This window comes from Opisthocomus hoazin, chromosome 19, assembly GCF_030867145.1.
Source record: "Opisthocomus hoazin isolate bOpiHoa1 chromosome 19, bOpiHoa1.hap1, whole genome shotgun sequence".
In the NCBI taxonomy this organism is placed as follows: Eukaryota; Metazoa; Chordata; class Aves; order Opisthocomiformes; family Opisthocomidae; genus Opisthocomus; species Opisthocomus hoazin.
In genome coordinates this window covers 5,351,443-5,369,528 of record NC_134432.1, presented here as the reverse complement: position 1 = coordinate 5,369,528, position 18,086 = coordinate 5,351,443, and the positions used below count along the sequence as shown (strand labels likewise).

Genomic DNA, 18,086 nt, shown 5'->3' with positions numbered 1-18,086 from the left:
TCAGCTCTATATGTGGCGGGCAGAGAGTCTGACCTAATTTATCTGATTTTTTTCTTTTTGTAAACGCACATCAAGGCTTTTAGAGCGGAGTGTCCAGCCAGGAAAGGTCAAGGTTTTCTCCCTGAAAATAAATTGAGCATAAGGACTGTGGAAATAACTGTACATCTTTCCTGGGTTCTTAGTTTTCTAGTAAATATCATAGTGATGTTTACTGCAGGTACAATCACAGAAAGGTTGGGTTCTGGATCAGGTTTTCATGCCTAGATGCTTGAAATTCTGTGACTAAATTAATACATGGACTAATACTCAAGAATAATTATTAGAAAATAATGGATTATCAAGTGTACAGAACACCTACAGTCCTGCTGATTCCTGTGCATAGTTTTTAAGCATCGTTTCTCTGTTTATTCCCTGTGATATTTGGGCTTCGCATCAGACACTAAAGTGCAAATTTAGACTTTATTATTTTGTTGCTTAACTGCAAGAAAAGGAAGGAGGAGTGTTTTCCTCTGTGGAAACCTTTGATTGTTTTATGATCATACGTGTTTTACCTGCTAAAGGAAGAGTTTAACTGCTCATAGCTGGAGCTGAACACCTCTTTTTGCTGGAAAACGTGCCCTGGCACATGCTGTGGAGAGATGACATGTTCCGTTTCTGGGCCTTGGGATTTATAATATGTATTTTCAACCAGGCAGCAATTTTTGTTAGGACCAGTTATCAATGTGAAATGGCGATTTGCCTTTCTGAAGATACACTGGAGTAGTTACTTAAAGGGGAACAAAGCGGGCAGCACTGAACCTGCAGATGCCTCCGTGGGTGTTTCGTGTTGTGTGTAAGCAGGCAGCAGCCACCCTGGGTGCTTGTCTCCAGCTTCGGAGTGCCTGCCCGTGTGGCTGCGCAGGCAGCGCCGTGCCTCTGACACCAGGCCCTGTCCCAGCACTGGCACCGTGGAATGGAAGGTTTCTCAGCTTGGTCTCGTTTGCGCGCTCTATCCAAGCGTTGTTACTCAGAAAAAAAGGAGAATTGAATGGCACAGCTGTCACAGGTTGCAAGAAGTGTTTCTTGGAAAGTCCTTCGTGCACGGCTAGCAGAGAAAACAGAGCAGAGAGGAATGGAGATGAGAGCACGACTAATTCCCCCAGAGGCTCACTTCACAGCGCTGCTTTCCCCGTTTGGCTTTACATGGCACATTACTGCTGCAAACCAACACTCGTGCCAGTTAGGCCAGATTGGCATCATTTAATATGGATTTTTATGCTGAGTTTATGATGCCTAGCCTCATTCCAGAGAAGCGCAAGCTGTTGTCTCCTGTGCTGCTCCCAGCATCTGATACAAACACGTCCATTCACGGGCAGAGGTGCTGAGATTTTCCTGCAGCCTGGCAGGTGGCTGGAGATGCTGAACGTGGTGGTGGTGGTCCTCCAGTCTTAGCCAGGCCCATGGTTCCTTGGTAGTTTCATCACAGTTGATGGTTAACAAGAAAGGAGAACAAGGTGCTCTGCCTGGCCAGAGGAGCATCCTACCTGCAAAGCAAAATGGCCGTACTCACAATCTGAATTTTAATTAGCTGGATGAGTTCTGGAGCTGCGCTGTGCACTGAAGTCCCCAGCTGTGCACTTCTCTACTGCTGTCCTACCTCTGGCTGATGAAGAGGCACCTCTGAAGGCTCACAAACGCTTTATTCTCCATGGAGTGCTGTGGGCAAGGGAGGGATGTCTTTCCTGTGTTGACTCCTGCCTATCAGAAAAGGAGGGGAGGCTTCCAGCAATTGTCCAGGCAAAGCCTCAGAAGGATGTTAGCTGTTGTTCATAAGCTCTGCTTTGAACCAAAGCTAGGGGCTTAAAAGCTGTATAATTTATTAAGAGATTGTCAGTCCTTTGGGATGTGTAATCCTGGAGAAGTCTGTACAGAGTTGTTGGCTAAAAAGGAATTTGTACAACTTCTCCTTCACCACTTTTGTGGGTTCGAGACTTCAAACAAGTAATTCATTTGCAGTCTGAGCTGTTTTGTGTTTCTTCTCTATCTGTTTTTTGGTAGAGAGCAGACACAGGAACTTCATAATACGCATTTAGCATACTAGAGTGCAGTTTGCATTTAACATATGTATTTCCTCAGGGTGCCTTTATACAAGGCTTGACGTAAACTGTTATCTGAGAAGTGTCTGTTACAGCTTTCTATATGATTTCTTGGAAGCTTCACTTCAAAGGAAGCCTCCCCAGTTGCATTTAGCATTTTTTGCATCTGTTACTGCAGCCACCTTTTGTACTTTCAGGGAACAGCAGGATCAGTCTGTAGTAGATGATGATCTGTACAAAACATTTGGTAAGATATCTGTCTGTAGTAATTGTGTCTGCAGTATGCATGCAGGGTTTGATTGGGTTTTGGCCAAAGAAAGTGAATTGGAAAAAAAATACTCTTGACAATGCCAGAATATTAATGACTAAGATACCGTAGTTGCTAATGATCTGAAAACTTGAATGAGTGAAGCAAGACACATGATCAGCAACATGAGGCAAGCCATTAAGCAAGGAAGCCACAAACTGGAAGTGAAGCAAGGTGAAAAATCGGGTAGCCCTAAATCCCAGGGACCCAGTCCCCTGAGATCTCACACGCCTTGTGTCAGTGGAGTTTAGTACACCTCTGATCCCCTGCCTGACCGACTTCAGCCTGGCAGTTCCCAGCAGGAGCTGCTTTGTGGTCAGAGTCTTCCTTCTGGTCACCACCATCCCACAGACATAATTAGTGACTTACTCTGCTGCCTGCTTTTTGTCTTAGTGGTTGTTATGTGAAGACGATGCGGTGTCCTGATGCAACGGACTTGGGAAATAATCCGTGTTTGGTTCAGGCAGGGCGGTTTATAAACATAGGGGGCCACACAAGCACGGAGTTATCTGCGGATTGTCCGGCTGATGTGCGGTTTGACTTCTGAAACTGGAAAAACTCCTGAAGGCCAGGTCATCAGGAGCAGGCGCCAGGGGTTTATTGAAACTTCAGTGGTGGAAGAAGAGAGTCCATCTCAGGATTACAGTTGTGAAGAGAGGAAGGTGAATGCTTTTCGTCTTCCACAGGAGGCTGTATCGGAAAGAACTGGATGAATGGGACATTTCAAACTAAAGGTGTTAAGGAAAAGGCAGAGGCTGGAAAATGCTTTTAATGAAAAATGTTTCTTTCCCCTGTTTGTTTTTTTTTTTTTTTTCTTGTTCAAATATCTCTTCTGTAATACCTGCATTATTCTGATCTTTCACACTTAGGACAGAGCTTTCATTCTTCATTTGGTAGCCTGATGGTCAGGCTTAGCACAGATTTACAAAACACTTGGTGGTAGCATGCATATATATGAGGAAGATGAGACTCTCCTGTTTAGTACAGGGCAGGACACTGATGAAAAGCACTAAGAGAAAGAGCTTGGACCGTCTTGCTGTCTGAGCGATGTCTCTGCCCACTGGATTCTCAGGTTTTGCTCTCTCTCTTCCAGATGATGTCCCCATACGAACCTGGTTCCCAAAAGAGAACCTCTTCAGTTTTCAAACTGCTACTACAACTATGCAAGCGTAAGTGAAACTACTGCTGTAGCTGTTAGTGTGTATCTTAAAGTTCACGGCCCGCTCACAGCTGTATCTGAGAGCCTGGAGCAATTGAGTTGTCTGTCTGGCACCGCAGTGAGAGACAGACAACCTTGTCTCTTACCAGTTTCTTCTTTGCACTTATTAGTTCTCTTTCTTACTACTCCCACTTGTTTGGTTTTAACTACTTGAGCTACCCAGCCCTTCTCTGCTTCCCTTATTTTCTCTGTGACACTGTGCCCTGTCCCTGGCTGCCTCTGCAGAGCGAGGGTCCTGTGGGAGCACCAGCTGAGACCCTCCACCGCGTGCTTCTGCTGCAGTTGCTGCCCCGAGGGAAGGTTATTCCAGGCTTGCCCTGCATCCATCACTCCAGAGGAGCGCGTCTCTGTAGGATGAGATACAGCCCTACAGCTTCTGCGCTGGTCTGGTTGTTTGGAGGAGGTGTCAGTAAAATCTCTGCAGAGTGTGAGCAGGTCTGAGTTAGGCACAGCCTCTCCCTCCATGCTGCACGCAGGTTTTGGTGTCCCTGGGTGCTGTGCGTTGGGAGGAGGCAGTTCTGGAAGGACTGAAGAGGAGAAGGGAAGCTCATTTCCAGGTTGTACCCAGCTTGTCAGGAAATCCCGTCTTCCTCGTTTCAAGTATTTCCTACCTGGCTGGAAAGCCAAGGCAAGCAGTGAGGGAAATGAGATGCTGCTCTGCCTTCTACGGCCCTTCTCCAGCCTTGTTGCCCTTCTTCCAATGTCTGTGTCACCTCCAGCTCTACTGCTCTTTTCATTTCTCCTTGTCTAATCTGGTGTCCTTTTGGTAATCTAGTTCTCTGCCATTTCTTCTATCCATCATACCTTTCCCTTCCCAAATCCCGAAAAAGGCTGATTGTTGGTGTTGGGATGACCCAGACTGGATCAAACCTGTAAGGACGGATGCAGAGAGGACTGGGTCCGGCATTGGGGACAGGGATAGCTGCTGAGATATTGGAAGGGGTCTGCATCCCTCAGAAAAAACACTTATCTTCATGCCCTTCCCCTCCAGGTCAGCTGGAGGTGTCGCCCACCCTCCCAGCATGGGGAGCAGCACGGGGGAGACATTTCCCTGGTGCCAGTCTGTGGAATGCAATGCAGGGTGGTGGGGTGCAAATCCCACCCCGACAGTGGGAGTGAGGAGTCTCCATGGGCTTCTGCTTTCTCTGTATTGCCCTAGTGCTGCTTCTCTTGCCTGACCTCTATGTCCCTCTGCCTCCCTTTCGGGGATCTTAAGTCTGGTGGCACCCCAGATGGATGACACTGCTGGGTACCAGGCTGGCAGGGCCTGTGGGCAGCCCGCGGGCAATTTGGCAGATGCTTTGCTCTCTAGAAATGTTGGCTGGCAACAGCGAATGGTATTTTATAGTTCTGATCTGACACACCAAACCGTGCACAAAGTCAGCACGTTTCCTTTGCCTGCGGGCACATCTTTTGCTACCTGAAGTCATCTTTTCTGTGCACAAGGTTTGTTGCAGGATGGTGGCCCATGGCAGGGCTTACAAGGCTTGGAGCTGTTGGAGGCCAAGGTGAGCTTGGTTTGGGGAATGGTGCCCTACAGAAACCCTTGAGGAGCGCAGCTCCCTTGGTTAATGTAGCTCCCTGGTTAATGTTTCTGAAGATTCTGTGCTGCCTCTAGAAACGGCAAAGAAACATGTCCAAAAGTTCAGGGCACTTTCCTAAGCTGGTTGGAGTGGCTGCCCAGGTGCCTCTGTCCTCCTGGCCTCTGCTCCTGTGTTTTCAGCCCACCGTGCTTGCTTCCTTCATGGACCAGGCAGCGTGAGCTGACTTCACCAGTCTTTGTCACTGTGGGAGAAGGTCTCCCTGCTCCAGAAGTCTGTACTGCTGAGCTCCTGTCGTAGCCTGACGGGCCACATTCAGCTGTCGGTTGGACATCCTCATGCTCCTGGGTCTCTAGGGAGCTTAATTTGCATCCAGGCCACATGCCAATGCTGCCCAGGGAGGATTTAGCTCAGTCAAGTTGGAGTCTCAGCATTGAGAAATGTTTAATTTAAAGAGCAGTTTCCTTCCACCTAACAAGAAATATTCCTTCTGGAGTGAGAGTTCCCTCAGAACGCTGGCCGGGACTGAGCACTAATGAATTCCTCTTCTCTTTCTTTTTCCCTGCATCTCCTGGAATCTCTAGCATCTCGTAAGTATAATCTTCTTTTTTTTTTTTTTTTATTTCCTTGTCTGTTGATGTCCTGGATAAACTCTCCTCTCCTCTCCTGTCTGTCATATTCACTCGTGCTTTCCCTACGCTAGGGCTGTTTGTCACCTGGCAGAGGTTAGATGCTGCACTTGGTAGGCCTACATGGATCACACTGCGACCATCCCCATCTTTGAAATGCAGACTACAGTTGCGAGCATGCTTTCGCCCCTCTTGATCCTGGTGTACAGAGGTTTTGTGTCTGCAGTCTCCTAGGTCCATTCCTCCGTAGCAGGGATGCTGGCTGCTCGCCCCCCTTCTTTGGGCCATGCTCTGGACACTCTTACGTTTGCTTTAGGAACAGCCGCTTGTCCAGCCACCTGCCCTAGGGAGCGAGGACCTTTGGCTTGGTGAGTCTTGTGCCTGGGCCCTGACCCGCACGCAGTCCTGCAAGAGCTGGCTGTCTGCCTCGGTCAGCCTGGTCTCTCTCTGTTGTCTGCTGAGAGCTTTCCTGTCTGTGTTTCGTGTCCTCTCCAGTTCAAAGCTGTGTAGTTGGTTAATGGCTTAAAATGGTTTCCCAGGGCGTTCAGGGGCTACGCAGAGAGGAAGAGACGGAAACGAGAGAATGATTCTGCAGCTGTTATACAGAGGTAGGGCCCGTTTCCCCCCGTAGCCATAACCTCGCCTGGTGTTGCATGGGCCCTTCGGGTGTCAGCAGTGACGCTTGATGACGTTGAACGTGGTCGTCCCTGTCTGTATTGCTGTTCGTAGGGACACCAGCAGTGGCTGTGTTGGAAGTGTGGAGGTGAATGATGCTGCAGTGCTCAGGATGGCTGATCTCCATCTTCTTAAAGGAACACTGTCAAGTTTCTTTTAAGCTTCCAAATACAATGTACAGGATCTGTGTCTCAGGCAGAAAAATATACACTATATATATAAAAAAAAAAAAAAAAAAAGATGCCATTTTGCCAGCCCTCTCTCAAGTACTTGGAATTTGTTGAGGTTAGCTGAATATTTTTATATACTGTTGCTGCATCTACAAATGCACCTCAGAAATCTGAGACCTAGGCAAAATGAACATCTCTAGTGACCAGAAATCTATTTTTTTAATCTTTTTTTTTTTTTTTTTTTTTTAAAGAACAGAAAAGAAAGAAAAGAGGATGGGGACTGATTCCTTGTCCGGGTGTTACAGAAGGGCCCTGGTTCCCTTCTGCTGGCTTCACAGAGCACATCACTTAGCCACTGTGGTGATCAGAACTGTTCTGGTTCTTTAAATGTGCCGAGGCTCATGTGTGTTGGCAGCCTGCTAAGAAGGATAACACAGCATTTGTGTCATTGGTTAAAAGCTGCCGTGATCGCTTCAGCACAGTTGAAAATAAAGTGGGAGAAAATCATCAGGTTTTCTTTACTGGGAAATTGCCAGGAAGATGAGATTTTTTTTTTTAGCAACTGAAGGATGGTGGTTTTTCATCAATAGTGAAGAGAAATAAGAATCAAAACTAAAGATGCTGTAAATAAATAGACAGTGTATCTTTAAAAAGAAAGAGATTTCTTGGAATTTTGTAGACAGAGGCAGGTCTTTGTTAGCAAATGGCTCATTCACCTGGCTTACGGATCCAGGAGCAGGAGCTGTGCACCCCGGCGGTGCTGAGGACAGAGAGCAGAGTCAGGCCAGCCTGGCGTTGCGCAGCGGCGTGTCCCCTCGCCTCCTGTGGACACCGAAGGTCTGGGCAGGATTGTACAGCGGGAGCCCGTCCACATTCATCTTGTGATGAAGAGGAGACAGGAGAGCGATGAATGGCGTTTGGCTGTGCTGAGCGAGCGGACCCTGGCCAGCTGTAAGGGTTGCTGGCAGTTAGCGTTCGGCTCTTTTCTCCTGGGAGCGAGGAGGACCCCAGCCCCACCGCTGTTTCGGATGCTTGCGGGGCAGCCCTTCGTGGCCTCAGGGGTTTTGGAAGTTCAGTTGTTATCGCACAGCCCCTGCAGGGCTTGGCCCTGCGTGTCCGGTGCGCAGGTCTGCGTGGTGTGGCGTGTGCTGGGGCCGTGGACGTGGCCTCGAGAGCGAGTGATGCCCGGTGGTCTGCTGAACCTCGTGGTCCGCGCGCAGAGGGTCTGGGGAGGAGAACGCCAGAGGTTCTGTTGGGCGTTTTGCAGAGCGTTGATACACGTCAGTCGTTGTGTCGTTGGCCTCTGTTCGGGTGATGAAAAGGCTTCTCCGCAGGGTGCGAATGAACGCTGCAGGCAGGGTGTGCTGCGTGTGGGTGGTGTGGAGCAAGGTTGTGCGGAGCGTGTGGCGAGCTGGAGCCTGTCGGGAGGAGGGCTGTTCAGGAGAGGGAGTGATAAGGAGATGTAACCCCTGCAACTTGATGGACGCTTGCTGAAATTTGCTGGGTGAAGAGATCTTATTAGTGATCAAAGAACACTGGGTTTTCAGGGTGCGGTTGCAGGAGCCGGGCAGGTTTCTGTAGCCTCACTGCTCAGAGCAGACTGCGGCTGCCCCCGGGGTGCTGTGCCCGTCCTTTTGTGCTCACGTGCCAGCACAGAGGGGCCCGAGGACCCACACAGCTGCAAAAAGCCCTCGGAAGGATCTGGGTGACCACAGGATGCCCACATTAAGAGCCAGTCCCAGGCTCGCACCTCCTTTCCGAAGTGCTTTTTTTCCAGAAGAGATGATAAGGAAAAAAAGGCCTTTGTGCCATTCACCGAGCATTTCGTGCAACGGTGCAGCATGAGCAGCTGGGCTCTCCCTGGAGCTGCTCTCAGCTGTATTTGGGAGATGTATCTAGACAGCTGCCCTCAGCCCGCTCTCATGGGAGAGACCAAGCTGTCTAGGCAGCTGGGAGCAGCATTCTGTGGCAAAGACTGCTTTAACCTCCTTCCCCCCAGGGTCTGAAGAAGCTCGTCTGCGGAGAGGACAACGGAGCGTTTAACAGAAAAGTGGATTTTACTCCAAAATGCCAAAAGCTCAAAGGCTGTAATAGAGGCCTTGGCAATTAGCATTGGTGCTCAAGTGTCTGGTATGATTTTGGTCTCACAATGGGCCATGAAGATTTTCATTCTGATCAGTTACAACATATGTCTAAGACCTTTCTATGTAAAGAATGACCCTGGTTCCCTTAAAGTATCATATTTATTTGAGTTTGAATCCAATGCACAGTAAGCCAGCCGACGTGCTCAGTCGTCACGCACCCCAGAAGGCTTTGTGTGTAGAGCCAGTCCAGCGTGCGTTGGCGAAGCGAGCTCATGTAGTTACTCGTCTAACAGGGGCAGGTGTCTGATCCACAGCAGTGAACCTGCACATACCCGAGTAGAGCTAAAATTAATCTTTGGAAAATAACATTAATAGCCCAAGTGCAGACGGAAATTTGTCATGGAATAATGTTGCTCCCAGCTTCACCACCCAGCTGCTATTTTTCCTTCTTGAGCTGCTGAATCTGGATCCTGATGACAACGTGGGATCCAAGGCCAAAGTCGGGGACAGTGCAGGAGGCGGCATGGGTGAAGTGCTCTCCCGCGATGGCTGTGTTTGTGTCGATCTCTCTGTGTAGGAGCAGACATATCTGACTTTCTCTGAACACCTTCCTGTCAGTGCTGGAAGTGTCTTCTAGGCCCATGAGTTTGCTGAAGCATCTGCATGGTTGTAACATGTCCTTACTCATCCCACTAACTTGTGTGTGAGCCAGATGACTTGTCATCGTACCCGTTCCATCAGCAGTAGTCTCTGTTGCTTGGTGTCTGTGGTGTGTGTTGGTGGGGAAGGAGGGAATCTAGGAGGGCTCCCCGCTCCGTGCAGGCTGCTGGGACATGGGCTCACTGACATCCCTGGGGCCGCGGGGGCTGCGCTGCAAGGTGGAGTCACCCTGACGAAGCAGGATTCACCAAGGGGTGACACTTCTCTTGATAGTCCAGATGCTGCTTCTTCCCTGTGTTTCCTCTGGTGTCCTGTTTGGTTCCTGTCCCGTTTGGTTCCTGCCTAGGTGAGTGGTGAGAAATGAAGAAAACGGGTCCCTTGCGCTCAGAGGGGCTGGATGAAGAGTCCCTTTGCTGTGGTCTTTTGGGGCCAGCCAGGACACTCTGTTTTACACAGACCTGAAGATCAGGTGTAGCTGCTCCCCAAGGCAGACTTTGCCGTGGGGCCTCGTACTCTGCAGCCCCGCTGAACTCTGCCTGCGAGCCCTGGGCCGGGCAGCGCGTGGTTAGGCAGGCAGCGTCAGCAGAGAGCGGCCCACGGGTCAGCCAGCCTCGCTGAGCAGCGGTGTCCGAGCGGGAAGAAGCTGCTTCACTCTTCCCCAGCTCTTTTCCCTGGAGAGCGAGTACGGGCTGCATGGCTGCTGACAGCACGGGTGCGATTTCAGCAGCTGCTGCGAATGTGTTTGGGAATGAGCACAGCCACGGGCATGGTGTGTGCATGCTGCCTAGTAGGGCAGAGCCTGGGCACCCCGCTGCCCTGCTGAAGCGCGTGTGGAAGAAAGGAGAGAGCGGAGCAGTTACTGCTGCGTGCCAGGAGAAGAGGGAGCGTTGCCAGCATGGGCAGCGGCAGTGTCTTCAGCCAAGTTACAGCCCAGGTGCCTCAGTCGTAGGAAGGTGAAGGCAGGCCATGAGCAGGGGACTGCCATGCAGGACCTCGCTTGCCCTGTGCTGCCAGCCCAGGGAGTTCAGAACAAACGGCCAACGCTTGACAAACATAACCATTCCCAGCACTGAAGGGGTGCAGGCTGGGAACCTGGTCTCCAGCTTTTGAAGGAAATACGCTGTCTTCCCAATTTTATTTTTTTTCCTCCCATATTTTTCAGTTCTGCTGGGCCAGGTATTGCTTTGTATTACTTTTCTCAGAGGTTGTGTTTGGCCTTTCTTTCAGGAATTTTCGGAAGCACCTCCGCATGGTGGGGAGCCGAAGGGTTAAAGCACAAAGTAAGTGAGCACCTGTAAGATGTGGCTGTGAGGAGCTGAGGTTTGTGCTGCTGGGACATGGGGAAGGCTGTGTTGTGTGCAGATGTGGGTAGGAAGAACCTGGCATTGGGCTGGAGAAAGGGTTTGACCTGCTGATGCCATTTTACCCTGCAAAAAAGAAGGCCAGGTTGTTGTAAGCCTCCAGGACACACGGATGTCTGCAAGCAGTCTTTAAGCTGTTTCCAGGGACCCTCTGCGTTGGCCGTGGGAGATCTCTGTGGTCAGAGTAGGAGGAGAGCTGCAGCGTCCTTGTCCCATGCACGTGGGGTGTTTGGTGGTGGCCAGCGCAGACGCTTGGGAGGGGAACCAGCGCTGAGTGTTCGCCGGAGCTGCCGAGGGCTGCCTGGCCGCTTACCAAAGCTGAGGACCAGCTGTGGCTGCTGGGGATGGCCGGTGTTTCATGTGCCACGCGGCCCGGCAGCTTTCTCTGTCCTCCTCCCCTGTCCCACTGCCATCTCTGTAGCAGGACCTGGGGGAAAGTTGCCTGGTGGGAGCTGAGAGGACGGTGGAAGGGAGAAAGAAGAGGAACAGGGAAGAGGTTGGAGCACGGGCGAAATAAGGGAGTGTCCTCACTGGGGAAGAAATCACCTCTTGGGCCTGGGAAACAGCAGTTCCCTTTCCCTGAGGAAGGCGACATCCCTCCATAGCTTGGTTGGGGCAGCTCCCTTAGCGCTGTGAAATGGGCTGAGAATGGCGTGATCCGCTCCTGAGAGCTGAGGATTGCTCCAGAAGAGGAAACGGCTGGTTCTTGCCACCCCCTGGCCAGGCATCGCATACGGACTGCCCGCAGCAGAGCGCTGCTGACTTGAATTTGCATTCTTTCCTGTCCTTTCTCACATGCTGTGGGAAGTGAACAGCAAACAGCATTGCCCTTTAAACTGTCTTTATTGGCATCTGAGTTAGCACTGCCTCAAATGAACAGGGCTTACCTTCCCCTGGAGCTGTCTGGAAGTTCAGGCATGCCTCTCTGCCTTGGTAACTCTCGGGTCATGTTTTCAAAGCTGTCTTTGTGTGCGCAATAGATGAACATCTGGTTTTAAACGAAAGCTGAGGATGAAGACCACCTGAAGAACTTCCTATGTGGTTTGTCTCCCTGGACACCCACACTCAGACACACTGCAGCGGAGGGCAGGTTGCTTCTGAGCTCTTATAATGCAGATCTGCAGTGAATCTGTGTGCTGCTGACGTGAGATGCTGTTACTAGATACGCTGCAGCAAACTCTCTCTGTCTGCTGCCAGAAATAGGTATTAGTGGCTATAAGTGGCTGTTAATCTAGGCATAACGGCTCTCACATGGGCTTGCCAAGTCAGACATTGTGGTTGGCAGTTCCCGAGAATTTGTCTGCAGCGCAGCCAGCTGGACCCAGCTCTCTGGATTCTGTTGGGAAATGCTGATATAAACAATATAATGCCCCTTGGAGGGGAAATTAAAAAAAAAAAAAAGCTGAGGCAGAGTGCTCGCAGAAGTGCAGGCAAGCAAAAACTGAAGGATTTTTCTCTTTTGCAACAAAATTTAGAAAGCATGAGCTTTCCAGAGACCAGCCCTCTGTTTGGTCCAGCTCTGACTGGGATGTCACTAGAACAAGGAGGGAGAACTGACTGGAGAACTGCTGCCTTCTCCTGGCAGTGGATGTGTCATTAGCTGCTGAGTCCATCTTCCTGTGAGGCATTTCAGCCAGAGCCCTTACACTGGGACACTGGAGGAGCCTCGATTATATCGAGCTTTGAGCAGTGTGCATTTAAGGAGAGACCATCAAGTGTCCTCCTTTTTCTGTAATGGTCCTGCTCAGAAAGTGGGCACTTTGTCTTCTGCTGTCTAGAAGATAGACCCTTGTTTGCTGTGTGGAAAGGCCTCACGTTTGGCAAGTGGAAGAACAAGCACAGGGGAGTCCAGGATGTGTGGCTTTGGTGGAAATCTACTGGATGTTTTGTTTTGCTGGCAGCAGCAGAGGTGGCTTTGGAGTCTGTTAATGTCGTGCTTTGGTTTTGTCCTAGCATTTGCCGAACGGCGTGAGAGGAGCTTCAGCAGGTCCTGGAGTGACCCGACTCCCATCAAAGCCGATTCCTTCCATGACTCTCGAGAAAGTGAGTTCTGAGTCCTTTGAGTTTCCTCCTGTGGACAAAGCCTCCAGCTGAGGTGTTGACTGGAGTCCTACTGGAGTAACTCCTCTGTGCCCTTTTGTCCCACCTGTGATCCTTGTAGTTTCATGAGATGTGACAAAGAATGCTCCAGGTATATGCGCCTGTTGATCCGTGTGTGCCTGTATTTATTTGTAGAGCACAACGCATCTAACCTCACGCTACTGTGCAGCTGCCAAAGGATACCCAGTGGTACAGCTCTATTACAGCCCTTGGTTCCCATCATCCCTTATTCGCTTGGGGCCAAAACAATCTACGTCGAGGCACACGAGTTCAAGGCTTCATTCACCATCGTGGGGCTAACCTGCCTGGCTTCCCATGCAGGAGCCCCTTCTGGGCGCTTTCCTAGGCTAGAGTAGCTGAGGAGCACAGCTGCAGCGCTCCGTGGGATGTAGCTTTGATTTCCTGGCCGTGCTGGCTGCACAGATGATAGCTCGGGGCAATGTGATCTTCATTTGGGCTGCCAGGAATTCCTCTGGGAATCCCCAGTAATGCTTTGATGTTCTGGTGGGGACTGAGATGCTGTTGTGTTAATTTACAGGAGGAAATGCCAGCATCTTCCCACTGCCCTTCTGTAAAGGGAATGGCTGTTGTACCTAGATTTTATTGAAATCCTGTAGGCAAGGGACTCGGTGCATATGAGTTTGCCCACGTTGAAGTGGGTTGTATTGTAAATGAATTTCACTAATGAAATGAACTGACCTACCAGGTCAGCATGAGATCCAGCCCTCCCAGCTGTAGGAGACACCGTACCAGGTTGCAGGGGTAGATGTATGAAAGGCCAGGTTCAAAACATGACCCGATTGTTCCTTTGCAGTCTGATTCCTCCCCACTCCCTCAGCTAACTCAGAGGCGAATGGAAAAGACGTGGTTCAGACAGGCTTCAGGCACTGCCTAGTGACAGTCGGGCATCCCAGACAGCACAGATAGAGGCATCTCGGTTCTCTTTCCTCAGTCCCTGGCTTCAGGGAACCATCTCTATTTTTAACCTTTAATGGTCAATTATATTCCTTCCAGATGTTTTTTTTTCCCCAGGCGGCACTGAAGGCCAACAGGTAAGGTCAATTTGGAGAGCAAATTCAAGTACACTGTTGCAATACTACTGTGTTTGCTACGGCTGTCCTCGCGCTCTGGGACTTCTCTGCCAGGATCAGTTTGACCAACAAGGCAGAGTTCCTTCATAATCACTCAGAAGACGTAGTCAGAGCAGTAATTATTACAAGGAGACCAGCTTTGAAGTCTGGACTTTTGCTCATCAGCTTGGCAATGTTGAAGTGTAGAGAGTCTGTCTGCGTTCTGTCTCCTTCTCCGTTTCTGACAGCGTGACTGTTGTGAATTAGCATTTGAAAGCTAAATTTGGTGACTGTGAGAGTGATGAAAAGTTACGTGATACGTGTTATCGGGCTGTGTGTGTGCGCTCGCCGTTCGTTAAATGTTTGTCTCTTTGGAGACGCCAGCCCCAAAGTGTGGTGTCCGTCGCTCTGTGGAAGAACGGAGGGCACAAGGGCTTGTGGTGCCTCTTGCGAGGTAGCCGCCTGACAGGATCAAGCGGGGAAGGCAAGCTGTTCTGCCCTTGTAATGCACACTGTGTTCTGGCAGGCCATGACCTTCAGGATTCCTGCGGCGCTTTGGATGGTGACTTTGACTTGAACTGGGAAGCAGAAAAAGAACTCGAAGCCATGGCATGTGACGGAGAAGACTTTATTCCGCCAAAAATAATGGTGAGGGTTTCCAGCTCAGCTACCTGTATCTACTCAGGCGCTCTCTCTCCTTCCAGAGCTGCTGAGTGTAGGATCTTCATGGGAAGAGGCAAGTCTTTTGTATAGGCAGCTCTTCAGGTGTGTATGAGGGTCACTCGGAGATCAGCCAAGCCATGACGTGGCATTCAGCATCTGTTATGGCTGGGGGCAATGTGTTGAAAGAAAACTAGACGTGGAAGAACCTGTAGTCCAGCCCCAAGTCAGAGCAGGACTGTCACCAACACTGAATCTAGTTAGCCTGAGTATCGATAACCCTGATGATAAGAGATCTGAGTCCCCAGGCCCAGCAGTCCCTCTCTCCTGGTGTTACTTGCCTGACTTGCTTTGGAGCCCTGTGTCATCCCGTGAGATGCTTTCTGCTCTTCTGTCATTCCTGGATGCTAGGCTCCCTCCTGTGCTCCCCCTGCTCTGCTGTGTGGGGTCTTGCAGACAGGACCAGGTTCTGACACATCCCTCCTTTGGCCACAGGCACGTATATTCAGGCAAAAGGGGGTCTCAAGCTTCCAGCTTGTTCTCAGGGCAGCATTGCCAGTCCAGCACAGCAGTACTGTGTTTGAATGGGTCCTGCTGAGGCTTGGGAAGAGTGGTGGACACGGAGACAGTCTGCTTTTATATGTGTTCCCACGCTGTCTGTGCAGCCTCAGCCCTGAAGCACGCTCAGGGCAAAGTGCCCAGGTGAGACCCAGACACCGGGCACCCAAGCCTTGGGTTTGCTCAGCTCGTGGTACCTCCAGCATGGCTCCCCAGGTGCTGTGTGTGCGCAGCGTCCGTCCCTGGACATTCTGTACGCTGTGCCTCTCCAGAAACTTTAACTCCCAAGTGGCCACAGGAGTGACTGGGAGCGTGCCACGTGGGAGGGCTTGAAGGCAGCCCAAGCTGGAACCCCGGCTGCCTGCTTTGCCTTCGCGGCGATGAACAAAGGTGCCCGAAATCACAGCGCAGCCCAGCTGCCCTTTGGCTTGTGCTGATGGCGGGCTGTCCTCTTGGGCTCTCGTGCTGATGGAGCCAGCTGAAGCTTCAGCCGGAGTTGCCAGGCGACCTGCGGCTGTGTGCCTGCCTGTGCCTGGTGCCATGCCGTCCCTTGGCTGGTTGCTGTTCGGGCACGCAGCCGTCCCACCGCCAGCCAGCTGAGCGTGCCAGCGTGAACCGTCCTCTGCAGCCGGCGGCGCAGACCCTGGCGCAGAGGAAGGCTGCGCAGAAGTGACCTTTACTGGGATACAGCTGTTCGTGGTGACGCACAAGCTGCTGCATCCTCTGCACGCGCCGGTCTCCCCTTTACAGACTGTTATCTCGGGCTCAGTCCTGCCTTTTAGGCAGAGCTGTGTCCCCGTTTGTTGGGGGTCGAGGACACTGTGACACATCGGGGTGCTTGGCAGGCCTGGGGGTGCTCTGTAGGACCAAAGGCTTGGAGGACCTTCCACAGGGACGCAGACAGGCCAGATTAGCTGCTAGTTCGGGGAACACTGGAGAGCAAGTGAGCAGGGCACTGTTACCATGGTCTTTGTGCTTCTGTCCACACTTTACTGGCTTCTCTTCATGCTGTTGCACTTCTTTTTCCCCCTTGCAGCTCATTTCTTCCAAGGTGCCCAAAGCAGAGTATGTCCCGACAATTATCCGCAGGGACGACCCTTCTATCATCCCCATTCTCTACGTAAGTCTGTCAGTTCTGCTGTGGCTGCATGTGTGGGTGCAGGCTTCATGAGGAAAATATTTTTTTTTTTTTTTTTTTTTTTTTGTCCCTATCCCTAATTCCTGTTATGGTGATTTTGAGACACTGATGTGATTTGGAAAAGCTGTCAGGGAAGGGCTTGGGGGTGTGCTGAACGTGGATTTGGGGGCTGGGCTAGCTTTGTGGGGGCTCAGGTCTAGGCGGGAGAGTCAGGTGGAATGAGAATTGCACATGGGGGCTGCCAGACTCTACAGGCACGGCCAGGCAGCTTGGGAGGATTAACCAGGGAAGGCAGGGCAGGCCTGAGCCCACAAGCAGAGCTATGTGTCACCAGGCTCAGGGCTCCTCCTCATGCTCATCCCTAGACAGGATGAGTGGAACCTCAGAGCTCTGCAGTGCACCATGAACCTCAGCACCCTGCGTACAGCGGTACATCCCCCTCAGTCATGAGTTTAACCTGGATGTCTCACTAGGAGTCCTGCCTGAGCAGGTGTCTGGGACACCAGCGAGGAGTCATGGGTCCCGTTGTCCTCATCGCTGTATATTCGCTGGGTTTGGAAGGGAAGGGTGGGACTGACAGCCCGGCAGACTCGGTCTCCCTGCGCGGCAGGCAGCGCTGCCGGTGGGTTTCGCTTTGCTGCCTCTCCGGGAGCAGTAGGGTTGTCCTGATGACCCTGCTAGGCCAGAGGCAGATGTGTTGGGAGGGTGGCTGTTTGTTAGCCGGGTTAGACACGCGTGAAGCCAGAGGCTGGCTACAAAACATGGGCCAAGAGGCAAACACGCATTGCTGATGCTGACTGCCTCTGATGGATGTATGTGCTTTGGACATGTCTGCAGGATTCAAGCCTTTGGAGGGACTTGGTCTTCACGGACCATTCAGTCTTCAGCTTCTTTGCTGAGACGTGTTTTAGGGTGGTAATTGCTGTGATGTGGCTAGAAGCCCTCAGCTGCCATAATCGTGCTCTCAGAGCATCTGTTTGCCCGGGAATCAGATTCTGTGCAAGGTCAGAGACTATAACAATGTCGTGGGAGCTGGTGTAGTGACAGTGAACCTTGATACGTCTTCTCTCTTGGTTTCCAGGACCATGAACATGCCACCTTTGATGACATCCTAGGTATGTGAGTGTTATTTCCTTTTCTCAACTCCTGCCCATTGCAAGTGTATCTGATCAGTGTGTTAAAGTCAGCCTGCTGACTTGTGCCTCAGCTGCCACTCGTAAAGGTGTTTCTATCACCCTGGTGGCACCCGACAGTCAGCCAGCTGCTGTTGGATGTGCTGCAGTAATAAAACTTCACTTCTGTGGCCTGTTTTCTATGCTGAGCTCGGGGTTTATGAAAGGGAAGCTGAGGCACAGGGCAGCAAGGATACCTGTCCGTTGTAGCGTTGTAGGAGCATTAACAGAGGGTCAGGAGAGCAGGGTCGGGTGCAGTGCTGTGGCCGCTGTAGAGCGGTGTCTGGTGCTGCACTGTGCCTTCTCCGCCCTGTGCTGTGCTTTCCTGCTTTCCCAACAGCGTGAAAGCAAAGAAATAAGATTAGCTTTAAAATTCTTCTATGGTTCATCTTTTCCAACGTGACTTTTTTTCAGAGGAAATAGAGAAGAAACTTAACATTTATCGGAAAGGCTGCAAAATCTGGAAGATGCTGATATTTTGCCAGGTACATGAAAGTTGTTAAGCGCTTGGGTGATTTGTTACAAATTTGTCTTTTTCTGCAGGGAAAATTACAATAATCCAAAACCAATAATCCAGAGTCGGGTTCTGTTAAAGTAACGGCATGTGTGCAGCTTTCACTTCTCATTTCCCCAGACAACGAGCAGTCTCAAGTTGCTGTGACAGCTG

At 51.0% G+C, this 18,086-nt stretch overlaps 1 protein-coding gene across 4 annotated transcripts in view; it reads left to right on the top strand.

Moving 5' to 3' along the window:
- Window positions 1-18,086, top strand: part of NSMF (NMDA receptor synaptonuclear signaling and neuronal migration factor) — a 53,609-nt gene that overhangs the window by 21,251 nt on the left and 14,272 nt on the right. The window contains exons 4-11 of one of the 4 annotated variants that reach the window (XM_075439304.1): window positions 3,476-3,551; window positions 6,311-6,379; window positions 10,588-10,640; window positions 12,675-12,764; window positions 14,418-14,539; window positions 16,146-16,229; window positions 17,329-17,362; window positions 17,834-17,904. In XM_075439304.1, coding sequence (XP_075295419.1) covers window positions 3,476-3,551; window positions 6,311-6,379; window positions 10,588-10,640; window positions 12,675-12,764; window positions 14,418-14,539; window positions 16,146-16,229; window positions 17,329-17,362; window positions 17,834-17,904 — 599 coding nt within the window. The remainder of the gene's footprint in view (window positions 1-3,475; window positions 3,552-6,310; window positions 6,380-10,587; window positions 10,641-12,674; window positions 12,765-14,417; window positions 14,540-16,145; window positions 16,230-17,328; window positions 17,363-17,833; window positions 17,905-18,086) is intronic. The other 3 variants (XM_075439305.1, XM_075439307.1, XM_075439308.1) reach the window with 3 other exon arrangements.